General features: G+C 41.5%; 1 protein-coding gene across 2 annotated transcripts in view; it reads left to right on the top strand.

The window, feature by feature from the left end:
- LOC122809761 (histo-blood group ABO system transferase-like) overlaps window positions 1-21679 on the top strand; it is a 1808094-nt gene that overhangs the window by 445295 nt on the left and 1341120 nt on the right. For both annotated transcript variants that reach the window (XM_044081487.1, XM_044081486.1), the window contains exon 4: window positions 2603-2662. In XM_044081487.1, the coding sequence (XP_043937422.1) occupies window positions 2603-2662 (60 nt within the window). The remainder of the gene's footprint in view (window positions 1-2602; window positions 2663-21679) is intronic.

Below are 21679 nucleotides of genomic sequence, written 5' to 3'. Positions count from 1 at the left end.
AGAGCCAGTCTCCCAGAGTCCGGGATTGTATCTCTAAGTCAGGTAGCCTTTCAAGGTCTCCAACACCCCTCACCCCTTAAAGACTTATTTTGCAACTACTAGTGCTAATGGCTTGACAACAACATTGGTTCCCCTAGCCAAATACCACATAAGAAATATTCAATGGAACCTTTCTGTACAGTGGTCCCAGTTTTCGCATCCTCTTCATGCTCACATTTGTCTGATGCTAGTTTGCAATTCTCACAGCAGGTAGTGGATGACCTCGACAGCTCACCTGGAAGGTTGCCCCTTTTCTCCACCCCCCATGGCTACAGTAACCATGGATGCTTCCCTCCTGGGGTGGGGACATTTCAAAGAGATTATGACCCAAGCTTCCTGATCACACATGGATGCTAGTCTCCATGTTGATGTCCTGGAGATGAAGATAGTTCTAACACTGCAGGCTTTCCATGACACTATCCCCAAGGGTTGGATCTCCATCCAGACTGACAACATGGCAGTAGTCTGATATATCAGCTGGCAAGGTGGAACCCATTCATATCCTTTATACCTGGAGGCCATGAGTGTTTGTCAATGGGTGGTGATGTGTTTCCATTGCTTTCTTACAGCAATCCTGGGAATTTCCAATGTATTAACAGACTGAGTAGATCTTTTCTGCCCCATGAGTGGTCCTTCAGTCAAGCAGTGGCAAATCAAATCTTCAGCTGCTGGGATCAACTATGCAGTGATCTTTTTGCCTGCCTAAACAACAAGATTAGTAGTTGCTTTGCCCTGATCTCTTCTCAGGGACAGTCACCAAGGGATGTTGCAATCCACAGTTGACCCATAAGTCTTCTATATGCCCCCCCCTTTCCTCAAATAACAAAGTTCATTTAGAAAGCAAGAATGTGCAAGGCCTACAAGGTAATCTTTATGGCTCCTTTATGGCCCTGGCAAGTCTGGTTCCCCTTCCTCAGGCCTCATCTAGTAATTCCTCCCTGCATGTTGGACTGACATCCTCTTCTGACTCGCCGATCCAGGCAGCCTCTCCTGGACCTAGTAACACTGAATCTAACCACATGGTTCCTACAATTTAACAGTGGCCAGAGATGCCAGGCTTTCCATTCATATTTTGTTGGTTTCACAGAAATCTAGTACCAGGAAAGTTTACCTCAGCAAGTGGAAGCAAGTTCAACCTGGGCAGCCTCTGAAGGGTTGCATCCTTTTTCATCCCTCTTCCTTCCATTCTAGACTTCTTGTTGGATCTTTTCCAGAAAGGCTGTAGCTTTTCAACAGTCAAGGTTCAATTAGCTATTTCCAGTTTCCATATTGGACATAATCGGACAGCTATAGCCTCACTGAAGATTTCATATGCCTTTCTAAAATGAACCTGCCTATTGAGGTCTCCATTAAGGGATCAAGTCTCTCCATGGGACATAACTATCATGCTTCAAGCATTGACAAAACCTCCCTTTGGACCTGCAGCAACATCAGATTTAAAGTATTTTTCTTGGAAGCCCGTTTTCCTGGTTGCTATCACTTCACTGAAGAGAATATCTGAGTTACAAGCACTTTCTTGTAAACCCCCTTTACTTGATTTTTTCATAAGGATAGAGTTTCTTTGAGAGAGGATCACACTATCATTCCAAAAGTGATATGTGAAGTGAACCTTAATCAAACCATCAATTTACAATAATTCTCCAGCAAAGGAGTGTCTTCTTCTTTCGGCTTTTCCCGGTTAGGGGTCGCCACAATGGATCACCTGTCCGCTCATGATTGTCAGTGGAGTTTTACAGTGTCGAGCTGCCAGCCTGGCACCCAACCTTCCACAAAAGGCACACACACATGCCTAGGGCCAATTTATAGTGTCCAATCCACCTACAGCATGTCTTTGGGATGTGGGAGGAAACCGGAGCACCTGGAGGAAACCCACACGACCACAGGGAGGACATGCAGACTCTGCACAAAGGTACCCCAGCCGAGGATCAAACCAGAGAACCTCTTGCTGTGAGGTGGCAACGCTAACCGCTGCACCACCATGGCCGCCCATTTGCTTAGTGTATGACTAAGCATACTGGATACATAGACCCTTTTCATGGGAAACCCAGGAGCAATGTCTAATTTGCTCAGTGTATGACTAAGCATGTCAATTAGTCAGACATTGCTCCTGGGTTTCTCATGAAAAGGGTCTATTTATCCAGTGGGCTTGTCCAGTTAACAAATCTCAATATCTATGCATGCGTGTGAAGTGCAAGTCGACTGTTCAATAGGCCTACATGTTATAAAAACTGTCATAACTAAGAGCTGAATTTAGTACTGATAATTCAGTAGATAACACCGGTGGGGCTGCAAGGTTTTGGATTTGCCAAGTCATTTTCCACTGTGGATTTAGTCATCACTGACATTTTTTTCAGGAATGATGGCCACAAAGCAAAAGTATTTTAAATTGGTTTCTGAAACCCTCAAGAATGAACATGCATACATTTGATCTTTGCTGTGCATTTTTCATTTACGAATCCAGCTTGCAAGAGTTGCATGTATGTAATTGTTTTTAACAAATTTGGATAACGTACTGCATCTTGTTTTACACAAAAATCACACTTCATTTCTTTTCTTTTTACAGGGGGCAGCAAGAGCCAATTGGTGATTTCAAAGAAAATGCATTGGAAGGCTGTCATCCAGGGTATGCTCTGTAATTTTTCTTGAGATAATTGTTGTCATACAGAATTGATGATGCCTTTTATAAGGTTATTGTTGCAGTATTTTTCATTTCTTATGGGACTCAGCTGCTGGCTGACATCTGCCTGACTGCCAGACTCCCAGAACTCTGCATAAGTAAGGCCACAGATAAATATCCCCTCCACATGGGAATGTATGCCTACAACCCAGAAAAATGGAATGTCATTCATGCAATTTTTAGTTTGTTCATTCTTTATTTATTGCTGCATGTGTGCGCATGCAAGTCTGATGTTACATGTACTTTAGTCTATGACCCTAGAGTTTCAGTTGAGATTCTTTGAAAGACAAGTGCACCATTGGAGAAATCTTTATTTTCTCTTTTAGCACTGGTGTTCTGTATTGCTGTAAACTTTCTTTAGCCAGTAAAGTTTGCGTGGAATGCTGTTGCAGTTCTTGGCTTTGTGAGTCATTTATTCTCACCTGCTGTTGATTGCCAGATTTATATGGGTTTAACTAGAAACTACATAAGTCACACTTGGAACATGATCAATGCAGAAGAAATTAGGCATCCAAGCAGTCACAGACTACTTCAGGGAAGGCCTCCTGTTTTAGAAGGAGCGTAAGAAAGACCATTGGCATAAGTAGAATGAAGAAGGGAGGACCCTCAGAAGAGCCAGCATGGAGAAAGGGATCAGCCTAACTGCATCTCATAGACTTGAACATGTGGAAACCAGCAAGTCAGGTTTCCAGTCTTAGTAGTTCCTACAGGCTTCTGTCTGAACCCTTTGGACACAAACACACAGGTACACAGCAGCACATCCTCCCAGGTAAAGTACTAAAGAGAAGAAGGTACCTGCAGTTGTCTTGACTTGGAGTGGTAGACTTCTAACATCAGGCGATGGTTATTTTGCATGAAAAAGAACCTGACACTCCACCTTTATGTCCCCTTTGATCACAGAGGTGATAGGCAGGGGGAATGCAAGGAAATTAGTATATGGAGTTTGAGAGACTATTTTTAATCCTTAAGATGGAATCCTTTCTAGGTTATTACATTTTCACATGGGTAAAATCTTTTGCTGTCCGATCCTTTTTTTTCCAAACACCTTTATTGAATTATCATCTGTGACGTAGGCAAATTTACATTCATATAAAAGTAATCAAACTATATTAACATAACAAACATTATACTTCACTTATATTGCTATATATCATATAACTTAAGCAATATTAAAAATTGTTAAATTCCTGCCTTTTTTAAACAAGAAACATCTTTATTAAACCATCACTTACTACATAGGCAAGCATACATTTACATAAATGAAAACAAACTACACTGACACAGTCCTAGTTGCAAGCATTTTACATCACAAACCATACTGACACACTCCTAGATGCAAACATTATACATCACCTACCTACCAATTTTTTCTCACTCAGACATTACATAGCTCATTTAAGTCCTGCTGCCTTTTAAACCTCATTCTTCCCTTGTATGTATTGTTCTTGCAGTTCCCATGTTTTCCTATGTAGTTTGTTCCTACCCCTTTCTAAAGATCTCAATTCCAGTTGTTTTATCTCTGTTACTATATTCACTACTTCCAGTATAGTTGGTTTAGACTTTGATCTCCTTTTTATAGTAATTGTTTTTTTGGCAGCCACCATTATTAGACACAGCAAGGCCTTACTATGTCTTGGCAATTCCAGTTCCGTGTCATAGCTCAGAAAAATCATCTCCCTCGTCAGACCAAAGGAAGGAATCCTTTCTAGAGAGTACAGTAGTCTGGACTGTGCCCCCTTCCCAGGGGACAAGTTCTCTTTCACAATTCTTATAGGACCTCAGACGTTTAGCTGAAGCACTGTTCATGCAATGGCAAGCACGTTCCCATAGAGCAGATCGAGTAGACATCATGGACACCAGCTCATGCTGAATAAGATGAGAAAGTACTCTGGCTACACTACTCAAATAGCATCCTCTTCTTGATTATGATTCTGATGAAGGGGACTCTGTTTCATCAGGATCTACACATGTTGATGTGTGCTATGGTAACATTATCCCCAGGGATGAGGGAACTTTAAATTGTAGATAAAATAGACCTCAAATAGTAAAAAGACATATTTTGGCCCAGTGGTTTGGAGGAACTGAGACCTATAACACTGCCACCAGTTTTTGAAGTTTTGACAGTGCTTTTGAAACAGCTTCCCATCAAATGAGCTTTCAATGCCACGCACCCAGTAAATTAGTTTATACAGGTTCCAGCAAATGTTCCAGCACTTCTATATGAACTTGGTGGTGGACCCCCACTGTGATTAACATGGCGGCATCCCAATATGCTAAACCAGTTCCAGGCCCCAGTACCTTACCAAGTAAGGGTCCTACACAGATTTGGTTACACTGTGGCATTCACTGCAATTAATTGCCAACTGCATGTTATCGAATATCAAGTAGAAATTCTAACACAGATTAAAGACCTACATAAAGAAAGTCAGGATAAGTCCCTCAAGTCACAGATCTTGAACTGGTTTAATTCTCCCACAGAGATGGGAAGCACACGATTAAATAAGTTTATATCTTGGTGAACACAGTGTATAAGGTGTCTGCCACTGGTTCAGTCAGTAAGCACCATATGTGGCTTTTAAATTACAAACGGTACCAGAGGATGTCAAATGGGAGTTATTGAACACCTCTTTAGACAGAAGTACTGTCTAGCAAACTTTTCCAAGATAACATTGTCCCCCTCCCCCTATTCGAAATACAAAAAACAAAATTAAAACTTCAAAAACAAAAATGAACCATGGCAAACGTGCTTAATGGCTACAATCCAATTTATTATGAAGCGCTTTTCGTCCAGCAAAATTACTTCATCAGATGCAACACATATAGATAATGACATTTAAATAGTAAAACTCTTGTCAATGATGTTCTTAATCACATATTTAAAGAGAAATGCATGGATTTATTTTAAAATTCTTTGATTCATAATTAACTAAAAACCGTTATAAAATCCTTGTGTATCGTATTTTATATCATATATAAATACATAAAAAAATATATATATATAAATAAATATAACTAAATAGCTATGAAGTGGATTAAAGACTGACCAAGTAAATCATGAATTAATTCTCTTATACTTTCTTATAAAACGTATGAAAACCTTTAACCTATGTATATAAATTATATTAGTTATATATACACATAAATAATATATTGAATTCATAGTTGATACCATTATAAAGAATTATTAAGGTTATTATAATCAATAAACAGCAGCCAAAGTTAATTAACGTCTTGTATACATATACATGTGTTCATCTAAGTAAACTCTTGAGTTTTAATAGAGGCATTATAGAACACATGTCATTTAGACCGGGGATATTATATGCATATAGCCGGACTTGCCATATTAATTCAAGTCTTTCTAATTCTATCTCAAGTGGTCCCCCTCTTAAGCTCTTTTCCACTTGATCTAAAATCCAAAATTTAAATTCATGATTTGGATAGTCTTGAATATGCTTGGCTAATGTATGTGAAAATATGAATACATATTTTCTGAAGTTACACCCTCTAATAATTTGTCATACAACTAATCAATTTTTCTGTAAGTATTATAAGTAACATTCTTATTCACTTTCATAGTATTTCCTAATAACCTAAAAATTTTTTTTTTATTAATGACTGTAGAACCCCCCCCCCCCATCTGCTTTCATAATTCTGATATCACTATCAGTTGACAGCTTGTTTAAACTCCTGTTGTTCAACACAGGTTAAATTGTAAAAATTTTTTGCTGCATTTACAGATCTAATCTTTTTTTTTCACAGCAGTCCTCAAATCCTTTTAATTGGATGTAAAGGGGGATTAAAAGTGGTCGGTAAAATCACTTTTTTGCCTCTAAAAATAACTTTAGATTTAAAAATCTTCACTAGGAAGCTGAAATTGAAAGTAGTATTAACCAACCTGGAGCTAGTGGCCGGAACAAAAGAAAAACGTTTTTGTAAAAGGCTGATGTCACCATCTTCCAAAAGTCTATCAGACAGGTTGTAAATTCTGTAACTGAAAGGAATTATCTCCTTGGTTGTCGTCCCTTTTCCTTTTGGACTCCACTGCCATTTTGAGTTGCAATTCTCTTTCTGCATTACCTGTACTGCTTGCACCCATGTCCTTTGGGTGCAATTGTGCTGTTTGTTGTAAACATCATTCTTTTGTGTCTCATGAGATACTTTGGAGGAAAGTCTGTTCATCCTTTTATCCCAACCCTCCTGTTGCAACCTTTTGGATCTCCGTGCTACTCACCTGTTGAAAAGGAAAAGAACTACGAGCTGGTGTACCATTTTCCCAGTGGCTTCTGTCTACTGGCAAACAATCTTTTAAGGTGGAATCTCTGTCAAGTGTATACAGCCTTATTCCTTTGTATGTTCTTCTCCTTCCTGAGATTGTGGTCCAAATAATGGACTTTATCTCTGTTGCTGCTAAGTTTGTTGTCTATTTCTTCTTGGGAAGCTACCAAACTTAATTTGACTAGGAGGCTCTGAATCCATTTGTCTAGCTTCCTGTTCTCTGTAACATTGTACTGCTTTAATAGTTTAATCAAAGCTAGACCAGCTGATTCACAAATATTCCATTAAGTTAAAAACACAAAATTGTATCAGCCGCTGGGTTTTTCCGTAACTTTTAAACCCTTAGGTACTCTTGAATTTTAGTCAATGATCAAAAACCATGATGTCCCATTGTAGCCTTTTCACTTTTAAAAGGCTAGCCTGCAAGTGTTTAACCAATCTTTATTCAAGATTACTGTCTGAATATCATCCAGTACTTCAAATACTTTTATTTCTTCAACATTAAGATGTGGTGTCAACAGAATGTCCTGAATGGCACAAGCGGGAAAACTAAATGGGGAACAAAAAAAATCTAAACCCAGACAGCTACTTAGCTGAGCTCAAAGCTTGCAACTGGTCACCCCTAAAATACCTACCGCTTGATGAAGCGGTGTCATACTTTAACTCCAAATTCCTGCTAATTCTTGACCGCCATGCCCCCTCCTGTAGAGTGAGGACTAGGAACAAACCTGCTCCTTAGCTCTCCAAAGAGACCAGGCACAAAATGCTACAGAGAAATAAGATGTGGTCCAAATGGAGATATACAAAAGACCCTATAGACCATCAAAACTTTAGACAACTTAGAAACACTACTAAAAAAAACTAACTATTCTTGACAAAAAAAACTATTACCATAAAGTCCAACAAACCCAACCACATAATCCACAAAAATTCTGGTCAAGCATCAACAGGCTACTTCATCCAGGTCACTCAAAAACTCCTACCCCATCTAACTTAACTCAAAACACTCCCATCCAAATCGCAGACACATTTAACAGATTCTTCTCAGAATCAGTTAAATCACTAGCAAATACCTTATCCCCAGCTAGCACCACTACACCACCCACAACAGCTAATAATCCTCCTGCATTTACTCTACAACCAGTGCCAACATCACTCGTCCATACACTTCTCCAAAAACTTAAACCTTGTACTCCATCAGCTGACCTCCTCCCAGCTGAATATCTGCAAATGGCAGCTAGTGCACTAGCCTACCCTATTTCCATCTTAATAAACAGAACTGTTACAGAATGTACCATCCCTTCTCTTTGGAAAGTTTCACATATAATTCCATTGCATAAGGGTGGTAACTCAACTGAACTCACTAACTTTCGACCCATTGCCATACTCTCTCCTTTAGGAAAAATCATGGAGAAATGTATCCACCAGCAGCTACTCGAGCATCTCCTACAAAACAAGCTACTGGCTGACTGCCAGCATGACTTTAGACCATTCCACAGCACTACAACTGCTCTCTTATCTTTCTTTGACTGTATTAATAGAAATTGAAATAACAACTTGCATCTGAAGTAGTTACTTCATTTGTTCTGCAACCTGTGGGTCTCGGATCCGACCTCTGATCTGACCGGCAGCTTTCCAAGCTTCAAGATCTGAGCTCCTAGCTCCTCCCCTCTACCCATAATCCCCTGTCACCACCACACTACCTCAGATCGTTTTTGCCGCGGCTTGATCACAAGCATCTTGAGAAGAGCTCCTGAGCTAAATAGCAGGGAAGTGAATATTTTCTTAATTTTTCGACAAATTTAAAAAAGTGTGTGTTGAGAGAGTGTTTCTCTGCCCTTTTTTATTTTCGGGATTGGCGCTTTGGTTCAGTTAACCCTCCCCTAGGTGTTTGGGCGTGTGAGTGTGTGTGTTAGGAAAATGGCCGAAGGCCATAAGGCTTTTTTATCTAAGTGCACTGGGTGTGGCCATAAGCTTTCCCCAGCTGATGGCCACACTCAGTGCGTTATATGCCTGGGGGTTGCCCATTTGTCTTCAGACTGCCAGGTTTGTGCAGCCTTCAACCCCCGGGCTGTGAGGGACAGGAGGAACAGGCTTATTCTGGCGGGAATGCTTCCCCCGGAGGAGGCCTCTTCCTCCTCTCCCTCCAAGGTGCAGGCTGCCCAGGTAGCTTCGGCACCCTTGACTCCCTCGACTCAGGCTGGGACTCAACCTCCCACTGTTGCCTTGAGTACGAGGGAAGTTCAGTCTTCTCCTTCTAGGGAAAAGCACAGGGAGAAGCACCGACATAAGAGGCGAGCCGAGCCTCATCCCTCGGCTCCGCCATTGAAAACTGCTAAATCGCCCCCGAGGGTGTCCGGACCTTCTCCTTCCCAGCTCCAATCCCCTTCCTTCTCGCCAGAGCCGGAGGAGGAGCTCCGATCACCCTCGAGGTCATCGAGGCGGCCTTCTAGGCCCGCCTCTACGACCTCCTCTAGATCTACTAGGTCTCTCTCCGACGCCAATATGGACAGGATGATGCATCGGTTTCTGCAGACCCAAATGCAGATGGGGGTGCTCTTGCCTCCCCCCCCTTCCCCTACAGGTGGGGGGGGGAGTGCAACTTCAATATTTGCCCCGATTTCTCCTTCAACCCGGATCCAGGTTTTGGAGTCTTCCGATCCAGGCCCTTTCGGAGTCTGGGTTTTGTCGGCGCCGGTGGCCCAAGCCTTCTCGACGCCGACCATACCCTCGAGTATCTCGGATCCGAGTTCTCGGGGCCGTGGGATGGGCGTCGGATCCGTGGGAGCGGGTGCCTCTTCGGCACCTCCTATGTCGGAGAGCACCTCCCTCTCGGATCCGACGGCTTTGGCTCCGACCTCGATCCCTATCTCGGAGCCGAGGAGACTGCTCTCGGGGCCGGAAGAGAGTAGTTCTCCCTCGGCGTTCGAGGTAGTGGAGAGGGTACTGTCGAGGTCTTCCAGGTCCCCGACCCGGGCTTTGGATCCTTCCGCTCCCTCACTGCATACGGGTCTACCTTCCATCATCCTTCCATCGGGACAGCCTGCTCAGACCCTCCAGTTGGTTCCCTCAGAGGAACAAGAGGCCATTGATGAGCCCTCTTCTGATAGTCCCACAGAAGAGGTGCCCCGTAAACGGACGTGTAAAAGGAGGCACATGGACTCCCCCAAGTCCGTCACCACAGATACGGACTTAGAGGAAAGGGAAGGTTCCCCAAGGTCACCCCCCGAGTATGTCTCCTTTGGAGACATGGAAATGTTGCGTATTGGGGGGGGGGGTCTGCCCATAAACCTTCCTCGGATGAGTCTGTATTTCTGGAGGCGTTTGAAGCGGGCCCATCTACCTCCTGGGTGTCCCCACCAGCAGATCCCCTGGTAGATCTCCTGATTACCAGGGCTTGGAAGGAGCCTGACACCGTGGAGCCTATCCCACGCCGGCCGGATAAAATCCTTAGCCTCCCTTCAGATAGGCAGGCTTGGGCTAAAGGGTCTCCAGTTGATGCCATGTTGGTGGCTGCTGCCACTAAGAGAGAACTCTCCCAGGAGAGCTCCATGGTCCACCCGCCGGACAAGGAGTCCCAGGCGCTGGACCGCATAGGGAAGTGGACCTTTGCTTCAGCAACCTTCTCTGTGAGGGCGCTGAATTATATGGCGCATGTCATCAGGCTGCAACGGGATTTGATCAAGGAATACACTGCAGCTCCACCAGAGTCCATGTTGGTCGAGGACAAAACCGTGTTCTCGACTCGTATGGCCACTCAAGTCCATTTCAAATACGTCCATGCGGCTACTGTCCTATGCTATGGAGGGAGCCACAAGGGCCAGCGGGGCAGGTGTTGTCTTGCAACGCCACGCCTGGCTCCGCCTTTGTAATTTCACAGAACCTTTCAAGGCATCCTTCGCGAATGCACCCTTTGATGGCTCTTCGCTTTTTGGCAAGACCATACGCGATACACTAGTCCAAAGCGAGAAGGACGGGAAGACTCTGTCTGCCGTCGGAGTCCGCTTCTCGAGCCCCCAACGTTCCTTCTCAAGGAATCAGAGGGGGCAAAAGAAGCTGTGGTTCCGCAAGTCTCAGCAATCCTATCCAGCCCTCCAGAGGCAGAGGAGGGCAGGGTGGACGCCGGCCCAAAGGCAGAGGGGGACCGCGTAACTTCGGGTCTAGGGAGCCTTTCTCTGAGAGACCCGCGCAGCAGCCCTGAGGGCTTATCCGACTGTCCAGCTCTGGAGGCAGTCGGGGGGTGTTTAACGAAGCACCTGTCAATGTGGGAGTCCATCCCGAATGATCGATGGGTGCTCCGAATTATATCCAGCCTATTTCGTCCTCCCTCAGGTGGTCGCCTCCCCGATGTCCCACTCAATCAAAGAGAGGCGGCGACCATAGAGATTTCAAATCTGTTAGGAAAAAGAGCCATCCAGCGGGTCCCCCCAGACCAGTCCAGATCGGGCTACTACTCAAGGTTTTTTTTAGTGCCAAAAAAGACGGGGGACCTCAGGCCCATTCTAGACTTGTCCGCCCTGAACATGTTTGTCCCCAAAGAAAAGTTCCGGATGGTCACTCTACAATCTATTCTCCCCTTAATGCAGGAGAATGACTGGATGTGCTCGATAGACCTCAAGGACGCGTACTACCACATTCTAATGGACAGACGGTCCAGGAGGTTCCTCCGCTTCCAGCTAGGGGCCAGTCATTACCAATTCAGGGTCCTTACATTCGGACTCACCTCAGCCCCCAGGGTGTTCACCAAAGTCATGGCAGTGGTTGCGGCCCACCTGAGGCTTCAGGGCATAAGGGTCTTTCTGTACCTAGATGACTGGCTCCTCACAGCAACCAACAGGCATCAACTTTGTATCGCGAGGGACTATGTTCTGTCTCTTGCTGACAGCTTGGGCATTTCAGTCAACATGCCAAAGTCTTTTCTTCATCCTGTGCAAGCATTAGATTTCATAGGAGGCAGGCTAGATTCCCGATCTTCTCGGGCCTTCTTGACCTCGGACAGGCTGTCCAGCCTCTCACTCCAAGTTTTGGCTCTTCTTCGCACCAAAGCTCCATCGGCGGAGTTAGTCCTGAGAGCACTAGGCTCGATGGCAGCGGCTATCGGCCTCTCTCTCCATGCTCACCTAAGGATGCATATATTACAGTGGACACTCCAAGTTCAATGGTCTCTGTTACACCATCCATTGAATACTCCCATTCCCCTGAACAGGGTTTGCAGGGAATCCCTCCTTTGGTGGCTTCACTCCCCAGAACTCAGGCAAGGGAGACCCTTTGTGATTCCCCCTCCCCAGGCCACGTTAACCACGGATGCTTCTCGCCTAGGGTGGGGGGGGCATTGTTTGGGCAGAAACGTCCAAGGTACGTGGACCTTGTCGGAGACCGCCTTGCACATAAATGTTCTGGAGATGAGGGCGGTGCTTCTAGCGTTGCAGGCTCTCCAAGACCTTCTACCTCTAGGAACGATTGCAATACAGACGGACAATAGGTCAGTGGTCTGGTATATAAACAAACAAGGGGGAACCAGATCCTACCCTCTTTGTCGAGAAGCCATGAGAGTTTGGGAATGGGCGATATCCACCAACCGCTTTCTGATAGCAACGCACATTCCGGGATGATCCAACATCCTGGCGGACAAATTGAGTCGAGTAATTCTCAGTCCTTACGAGTGGTCTCTCAATCTGAAAGTTGCGAAGGAGATTTTCCACAAGTGGGGTTGGCCTCGCTGCGATCTCTTTGCTACTCCCCAAAACACAAAACGCAGCGAGTTCTTCGCAATTCTTCCCCCAGAAGGGGAGAGCCCCAGAGACGCTCTGATTCATGCTTGGCCTCCCGGTCTACTCTATGCTTATCCCCCGCTTCTGCTCATGGTGAAGTTCATTCAGAAAGCTGCATGGTTGGGGAGCAAAATTATCCTCATAGCCCCATTCTGGCCTCGTCAAATCTGGTTTCCATACCTGCGGTCTCACAGTCTCTCCTCCCCTTTAATCCTGGATCCCATTCCAGATCTGATCTCGCACCCAACAGGGTGCCCAACACCGAACCTGGTAAACCTCAAGCTCGCGGCTTGGTTGATCCAGTTCCACTAATGGCAAGGACTCCCGGTATCTCGTCACCAGTGAAAACTATTCTGGTAGCGGCTCATAAACCGTCCACCAGGAAAATCTATAATAGCAAGTGGAAACGATTTTCTATCTGGGCTAACAGCCAGGGTCTCGACCCTTTTACTGTTCCAATTCCTACAGTCTTGGATTTTTTGTCCATGATATTTGAACAAGGGGCCAGCGCATCAACGGTGAAAGTACAGTTGGCAGCAATATCCCATTTTCATGTGGGAGATGGATTGGGATCCCTAGCGTCTACAAAATTGTGTAAGACATTCTTGCGTGGCGTTTTCCTTCTCAAGCCACCTGTGAAATCCGTGACTCCCCCTTGGGACTTAACCTTTGTTCTGCAAGCCTTAATGAAACCTCCTTTTGAACCTGCAGCTTCTGTACCTCTTAATTTTCTGTCCTGGAAAACAGCATTCTTGGTAGCCATAACTTCTGCTAAAAGGGTTTCAGACTCCAAGCTTTGTGCATGAAACCTCCCTACCTTATTTTTCACAGTGACAGAGTGTCTCTCAGGACTAACCCGTCTTTTTTACCAAAAGTGGCATCTGTGGCAAATATTAATCTGCCAGTGTTTTTCAAGAATTTTCAAAATAAGGGAGAATACATGTTGCATACACTAGATGTACATAGACAGTTGCGTTTTTACCTGCACAGGACCAAAGACGTTCGTAAGGCTGATCAACTGTTCATGTCATTTGCTCCTTCATCCACTGGAAAACCTATATCCAAAGTGACACTGGCTAATTGGATTTGTCAGTGTATTTCTCAGGCTTACAAGGCATCAGGCAAAACAACCCCATTTAAAATTCGTGCACATTCCACACGGTCCATCGCAACTTCTGCAGCTTTCTGGTCCAGGATGCCGTTGGACGACATATGTTCAGCAGCCACTTGGTCTTCTGCTCATACGTTTATTTCTCATTATAAGCTGGACATGATATCCAGAAGCAGGGCGTCCTTTGGCTCCGTGGTGCTTCGGAATATCCTTCCATAGGCCACCCAGGTTTTTTGTTTAGGTAGCTGGGGACTCTGTCCCACAGGTTGCAGAACAAATGAAGTAACTACTTCAGATTTAGAAGTTATGTACTCACCATAACGTTCCATCTGAGTAGGTACTTCATTTGTCTGCAACCATCCCCCCCCTGCCATCCCCCTAACCTGTATCGGGTTTCTAGGATCTTTTATGATTCTTGAGAATAACTGAACCTGTTTATTTACAGGTTTATCAGGTGATACAGCAAAACCGATCTGAGGTAGTGTGGTGGTGACAGGGGATTATGGGTAGAGGAGAGGAGCTAGGAGCTCGGATCTTGAAGCTTGGAAAGCTGCCGGTCAGATCCGAGGTTGGATCAGAGACCCACAGGTTGCAGACAAATGAAGTACCTACTCAGATGGAACGTTATGGTGAGTACATAACTTCTAATTTCCTCTGCTCTCTTTATAGAGCTCTGTAAAGCCTTTGACATGGTTAATCGGTTAATGTTAGAAACACTACAATCACTTTCCTTAGATACTCAGGCAGTCAAATGGTTTAAGTCTTATCAAGGTAACAGACAACAGGCAGTGCTCTGGGACAACAAACTATCTACTCAGCTCCCAGTCACTCTGGGTGTCCCACAAGGCTCCATTCTTGGACCTCTCTTCTTTTCTGTTTTCATTAATGATCTAAAAACTACCCTCCCCCATACCACCTGCATACAATATGCTGATGACTCAACTTTAATCTGTGCCGCAGCCTCTTCAGCTGAACTCCAGTCCAATACCCAAAGAGCGCTTACCTTAGTTGAAAACTGGTTCCATCAACGCTGTCTCCTCCTTAACCCAAAAAACAACTAAACTATTACCGTTCACTCCCACACAGAAGTCTACCCATATTAATTTCACAATTACATCAAATAGCACTGTAATAGCACCCAACACAACCACCAAACTCTTAGGTGTAACAACTGATCATAATCTTAACTATGACAATCACATAAACTTAACTGTCAAAGCAGTTAATAGAAAACTTGGTTTCCTTTACAGGCTTAAAGCCTTTCTTACACCCTCTGCCAGGACTACTATTGCTCAAACCCATCTAATCTCCACCCTACTCTATGCCTCCCCCATATATGCCAACCTATCTAAAACTAATCTAAACAAGCTGGCAACCTCCTATAACAACATCTCCAGATTTGCCACTGGCTCCCCTTTTACAACCCACCACTGCCAAAATCTGAAACAGCTAGGATGGCTGGAATTTCAAAACCAGGTTCTTCAACTTACTATCACTCACAAGGTCCTGTACCATCCCACTAATACTCCTGTACTCTGTAATCTTATTAGTCCTTATACAAATCTCAAAGCTCTATGCTCAGCAAATAAGTTACTAGTTGCCACCCTTAAATCCAATAACAACTCTGGTGATTGCCTGTTTACTAACTTTGTTGGAAATACTTGGAACAGACTGCCAAATGATCTAACTACCCTTATATCTACCCCACTGTTTAAGAACCAGCTAAGAGTCTTCCTTGAATCCCAGCGGTTATGTACATGTTCTAAACACGACTAACACCCTCAAAAATACCCTCAAAAATGTGCTTAAATACCTCAAAACTTCCTTAACACTGATATCCATTTCTTATTTCCTTCACTATTTGTTTACGTTCCTCTACATTTTTTCTTCTTGTGTTAACTCAGTATTTTCTGTACTCCATCAAACTACTACATAATAAAAACTTTTCAGAGTTTTGTAATATGCCATGCCCTGTGAACATCTATGTATATAAATTATTTGATAGATATTCAGCTATTCATTTCTTTTTGCTTTTTATGTCTAACCCGCTATTCTAAATCTGCTATACCTACTCTTCTATAGTTACATCTAATGCTCTTAATCTCTTTGCACCATCTCTAACATTATTTTATTTTTTATTTTTTATCACTTTTTTATATTATTTCTTTTGTCTCTTTCCCTTTTTTTCCTGCTCTCACCTACTTACTTAAATTAAATCTATGGTAAATTGTTTTTTTTTTTTAGACATTATTTGGTGTTATAATTGTTTCTTCTTAAAGTAGATGCTTTGTATCTTTATTCAATTACATTAATACTGTTTTTGGAGCTTTTCTCCCCGGGCCTCTACTGAAAATAGACATATATCCAGCTAGACTAGCCCGGTCAACAAATGTCAAATAAATAAATAAATCTCTACAAAAGTATATCCCCTGGATTCTGTTTGAGCTACAGCATTCCACAAAAGAGGTGTTTCACAGACCGTGGTGGATTCCAAAGGGTTGAAATCTCTGAACAAAATGTCCTCACCAGTGTTCTGCAAATGGTGCTCTCAAGGTTGTAACTTAAAAAAACTGAACACAAAAAACAACCAAAAATAGAAAACTGCAAGAACACCATGTATGTACAACTATTTATTGATCAAGTACTTTCAACCTAAACTGGTCTTCTGAAATTTTTAATTCACGACTTTCAGTAGCTTTTATACACACCATCATGGTGACATGATCAATTGAAACAAAAAAAAGTGTTAAGTACAATTTACATATAGTAAAACGTACTCAATAAAACTGTACTAATAGATTAGTTATCTGACTACCTGTTTACATTTGTTCAACCTTACATTCCTATCAAACACAACAGGGGTAATGCTAACTCTTGCACCTGTAAGCAATTCTGTCTATTCTGTTAATTTTGTTAATTTTTGTTATTTCTTTTTATTTAATATTAAATTCACAGGTTGGAAGATGAAGATTCATGCTTTGTAGTGTCTTGCTTGGCCTTGCATTCGATAAATAAGAGCCAACTTATTTTTCTTAAATCTCTGACAATATTCTATTTTCTACATGGCCAAAAACCACGAGATGTTAGTGGATAATACTGAACCAGGACTGAGGACCCAATTTCACGAAGTTTCAGCATATTTTCAGCAGGCATTTAAATAACGAGGACGCACACGATCGATTACTGATACAATAATCGTTACTGCGGGCCAATCTGCTGTTACAAACAAACGCTGCAGAAGTTCAGTGAACCACAGTTAATTAATGTGCTGCATTGATCAATTAAATAAAAGATGCTTTGTATATTGATTGAATGAAAAGCTCATTTGTGTTATTGGTCAGACCATTATAAAAGATCAAATTCCATTTAAAAACCAGCATATTATACTATGAAAAACATAACACTTAAAAACATATTATATTAAAATATATAAATTAAAAACTGAAACATATGTATTGTCCTAATCAAACGAAAATTCCCAAACTATTGCAAAATGCATTTCAATTAAAAACAATAAATTCAACAATGATGATAAACGACAATTAAATATATTTAAATAACAATGATTATTTAAATAATCATGAAAAATTAACTACTAAAGTAATAATGGGTATTTGCGCCAAAGATGGAACTCATAAATGAAACTAAATGGAGGCATTCTTGTCCGCCGTCTTGACGGTATTTAATCGCACCACTCCATTACCAGAATCCAACCAACCGTTTGTTTATGTAAAATAGTGGGTCATTAATTTCTCCTTACAAACATTTACTGAGCAGTACTTCAGCTGTACCTGATCCACAGTATTACAAAGTTATTTAAACGAACATGGAGGATGCAGCCAATGACTTTGGTGTATTTGATTTGTCTCATCCCTCATTTTTAAGTTTAACCACACCATGTAAAACACTTGATCAGAAGTAACACTATCGCCATGTACCACTCATATTCCTGGTTCGTTACCAGTTCTATCCACTATTGAAGTCAACTGTCTTTTCTACTATCAGGTCTGATACAGCAAATAAAAAATTAAGTTATTGATGGTAGAAAAGACAGATTTTTTCCCATTTTAGGGCAAGAGCTTGCAACAATGGATCCTGGAACTACTCCTAATGTTATTTCCACAGACACCAATAGACAAGATACATTTGTACGATTTTAATGGTGATTCAGGAGTTAAGAAGGTGGTAGTTAGGGAATGGCAAAGATTTCAGGAAATTACGGACATTGAATTGTTACTTCACAGTCCCTTGAATTTTACATATAAAAAGGATTTAAATTTTAAAAATTTTTTTGAGTTTGGACAAAATTCACGTAAGTTTAAACGAGGAACTAAAGTAGGCACGTACAAATGTGGAGCCTGCTCACAATGTGGCTTTTTGTACAATGCATCCCAAATGGAATTACCTTGTAGAAACAAAATTTTATATAGTAAATGTTATGCCAATTGCCACACCAATGGACTCGTCTATCTTGCCTTGTGTAAATTGTATTTTTCTTTTTACATAGGCAAGACGGAAAGGAAATTGAAAACACGAATTTATGAACACTATTATGAAATCAGTAGGGAAAACAGCAAAAATGCATTATATCGCCATAAAATGGTTTGTAAAGATGCAAGCTTTGCATTCTTTGTTTTAGAAGTAGTGGCTAAGGACATTAAGGGTGGCATGTGGGAGACATGGTTAGAATACCGTGAACTCTTTTGGCAGATATAGTTAGATGCCTCAAGACCCCCAGGACTTAACAATATGGTTTCCATCAAGCCAGTTTTGAAATTAAGGCAAGCTAAATTATAAATTTCATTTATTAGTTATTGGTTTTATCAGTTTTACTAAATACCAGTAATTTTTTAAATATATATTTTTATTTATTATTATTTTTATCATGGGCATATTTTATTTGCAGGAATTATGAAATACACATATATACATATATTTTTTGTTACTGTTTAGAGTTTTAAAATGATTCAAAATGATTCATTATTATTTTGGACACGTTTTAATATATATGTTTTAAAGTATATGTAGTTTATATACACCAATATGATGGTTTTAAAATGGTCTTTTTGTCTTTAAGAATGAGCTGTTCAATCAATTAATCATTTATTAGATCGACCAATGACAGCAAGCACCTTTTATTTAATTGTATATATAAAGCTGTATTTCATTGTGAATAGCATCTGATGAAGTTGAAATGAAAACACGGTTTATTCAGTGAAAGCGTTAATTTTTGTATCAGTTATTACATTCGTTGTCAGTTTCCAGTCATTGTTTGTATGTGCTTGTGCTTCAATAAATACCTTTAGACTCATTCCTCCTATTGGTGAGCTCCCAGTGCATTTTTTGGTTTTGGTATTTTCTACATGGGTTTGTCTTTTCTATGAGTTCTTCCACTGCAATTACCTTTTTCATTAATATCTGAAAATTGTACAGTTTATTGCATATTTGCAATTCAACTAAGCACAGGTTGTGGCTAAAAAGGGTCTTGTTTACCAAATACAGGGTTAGCAAATACGACAGAATGTGAAGCTCGTCCTACTTGGTGGACTCCTAGCAGAACAAACCCTTGATAACAGGAGCTCCAAATGCAGTTCAGAACTTGGAAGTCAGATACTTCTTATAATGCTTTGCAGTGGTATTAAGAGAAGAATATGTAGTCATTGTACAAATATTGTCAAGGGCTGCATTTATTAAAAAAAGACTAGCAAGATGCCCTCTCTGGAACATAGGAGGATAACACACTAAGCCTGTAGGAGATGGCTTGAGGTGAGGAAAGAATGATTAAAATATATCTGCTCACCTTTGCTTGTGAGAGGGTTAGGGGGTGATATAAGGGCCATGGTTTGCTTTCCTAATTCTGGTGGACACTGGGGAGGATTGAGGGTGCTGTTGGGTTGAGAAGGATGAGCAAGACTCAGTGTGTGCTCATTCTTGAACCCTGGCTGGAGCCACTCCAAGTAGTCATGTCTCAGTAGTAATTTTAGCATGCTGACTGCTATCCAGATCTCTACTATGCCTGCCTTTCACAAGTATAGTAGGTGTCACTGACCCTGCCTCACAAGGTGACAACTAGAGCTCCAATTTACAAATGGGATATATCTAATTGGGGACTCTACCATTACAAGAGACAAAGAACCTAACTAAGCACTAGGAGGAAACTGTGAAAAAGCTAAAGCTATAGTACAATTGTCCTTGGTAACTTGAAGTGATGGTATGTCATAGCTAATATAACAACATTGTATATGCTCTGCCAGCTATCTGCCAGTGATGAATTTAGAAAGCTTATGGCCCAGAGACTTGAAGAAAAAACATTAAAAGCTTTGCATCCTTATGCATGGACATAGTTCTGTCCACATAATGTCTCAGTGGTTGACATCCATGTGACTTATACTACCCAAATTTAGAATACCATGGAAAGAATGCATGCAAATGTTTATACTGCTTTAAATTTGACTTGCATGCAAGTTTAGACATAAAGGTAGGACTGACACTAAAAAAACCCAAATGTAAGTGTGAAGGCTGCCAGGTCTGTATTAGAACATCAAAGTTTCAAAACTTCGAATGTTCTAATATCGACCCCTATTCAGCAAACACCGAAAATAGCGAAGCTACAGAAAACCAAATCTTTTCCTAGGGAAAGAATTCAGTTGTTCGTTTGTCACTTCGCTATTTTCAGTACTGTGGTGGAAAGTTACAGGTCGGGTTCACGTAAGTGTGCGATTGGGCATGGGTTAGGTGAGTTAGGGTTAGGGTGCGGGTTAGGTATGTGTGCGATTGTGTGGACATGAGAATTAGGTGAGTTAGGGTTAGGGCTCAGGTGAGTTGAGTGTGTGATAGTGACGGACCTTAAGGTTTGGGTTAAGGTAAGTGGATAGTTAGTGGTGTATGTACAGTTTAGTGTAGGGTTAGATGTAAGATTTTAGGTGTATGTGTGTGGATTGCTGTTTGGTGTGCTTGTGTTGTGTGTATGTGTTTTGGAACAGCAAATTTTTTCCCTAGGGAAAAATTTGCTGTTCTGCATGTTCGATGTTGTAAGCATTCGCTGAATAGGGGTTGATATTGTAAGCATTCGCTGAATAGGGGTTGATATTAGAACATTCAAAGTTTTGAAACTTCGATGTTCTACTATAGACCCAAGGCTGGCAGCCGAGCTAGATAGAATTTTATAGATAATTCTGTCATATGTAAATATAAATGTTGAAATATAGGCTTGTTTTCATAAATGAAAGAATATGCTGTGAAATGTTGAACTTAAAACAATGTAGCAACATTGCCATCTGCTGTAAAGAAAGCTAAGTCAACCCTTTCTGGTCTGTCCTTTGAAATTAAAATTACTTCTTGCCTGTCCTTTGAAGTTGAAGATTTGAAGTAATTCCATCTGGGCTAGCACATTCTTTATATTCTAACCAAGAGTTAAATTGCTAGATTTAAACATGCAAATGTATTTTTATTGCTCTGGTTTAAAAGAATGTAGATGCAGTTTCTGTCAGCCTGGGAACACCAAGAAAGTGTGAAATGATGTAATGTTTATCAGAACTGCAATTTCAATTTAAACAGAGGGAACAAGAGATTATTAAGCATTTTTGTCTTTACTATCCAACTCACAGCACTGTCTTGCTCATATGTAAGTCATTTTAGACTTGTGTTTTCTTTTAGAAATAGCTAGAAACTAGAAAGATTAGACTGTGTTTTTCTTTGATGTCAGAACTGTACTACTGAATTATTTTAAGCATTTCTGTGTGATCTCTGAAACTATTGACTAGCACTGTGTAGTAGAAAGTATTGCCTTGTGGTTTTAATTTA

The sequence above is a fragment of the Protopterus annectens genome, chromosome 8.part0 (assembly GCF_019279795.1).
Source record: "Protopterus annectens isolate FY-2018-M chromosome 8.part0, PAN1.0, whole genome shotgun sequence".
NCBI classification, from domain to species: domain Eukaryota; kingdom Metazoa; phylum Chordata; order Ceratodontiformes; family Protopteridae; genus Protopterus; species Protopterus annectens.
Note: the sequence above shows the minus strand (reverse complement) of the source record. Positions and strands in the feature narration are given on the sequence as shown.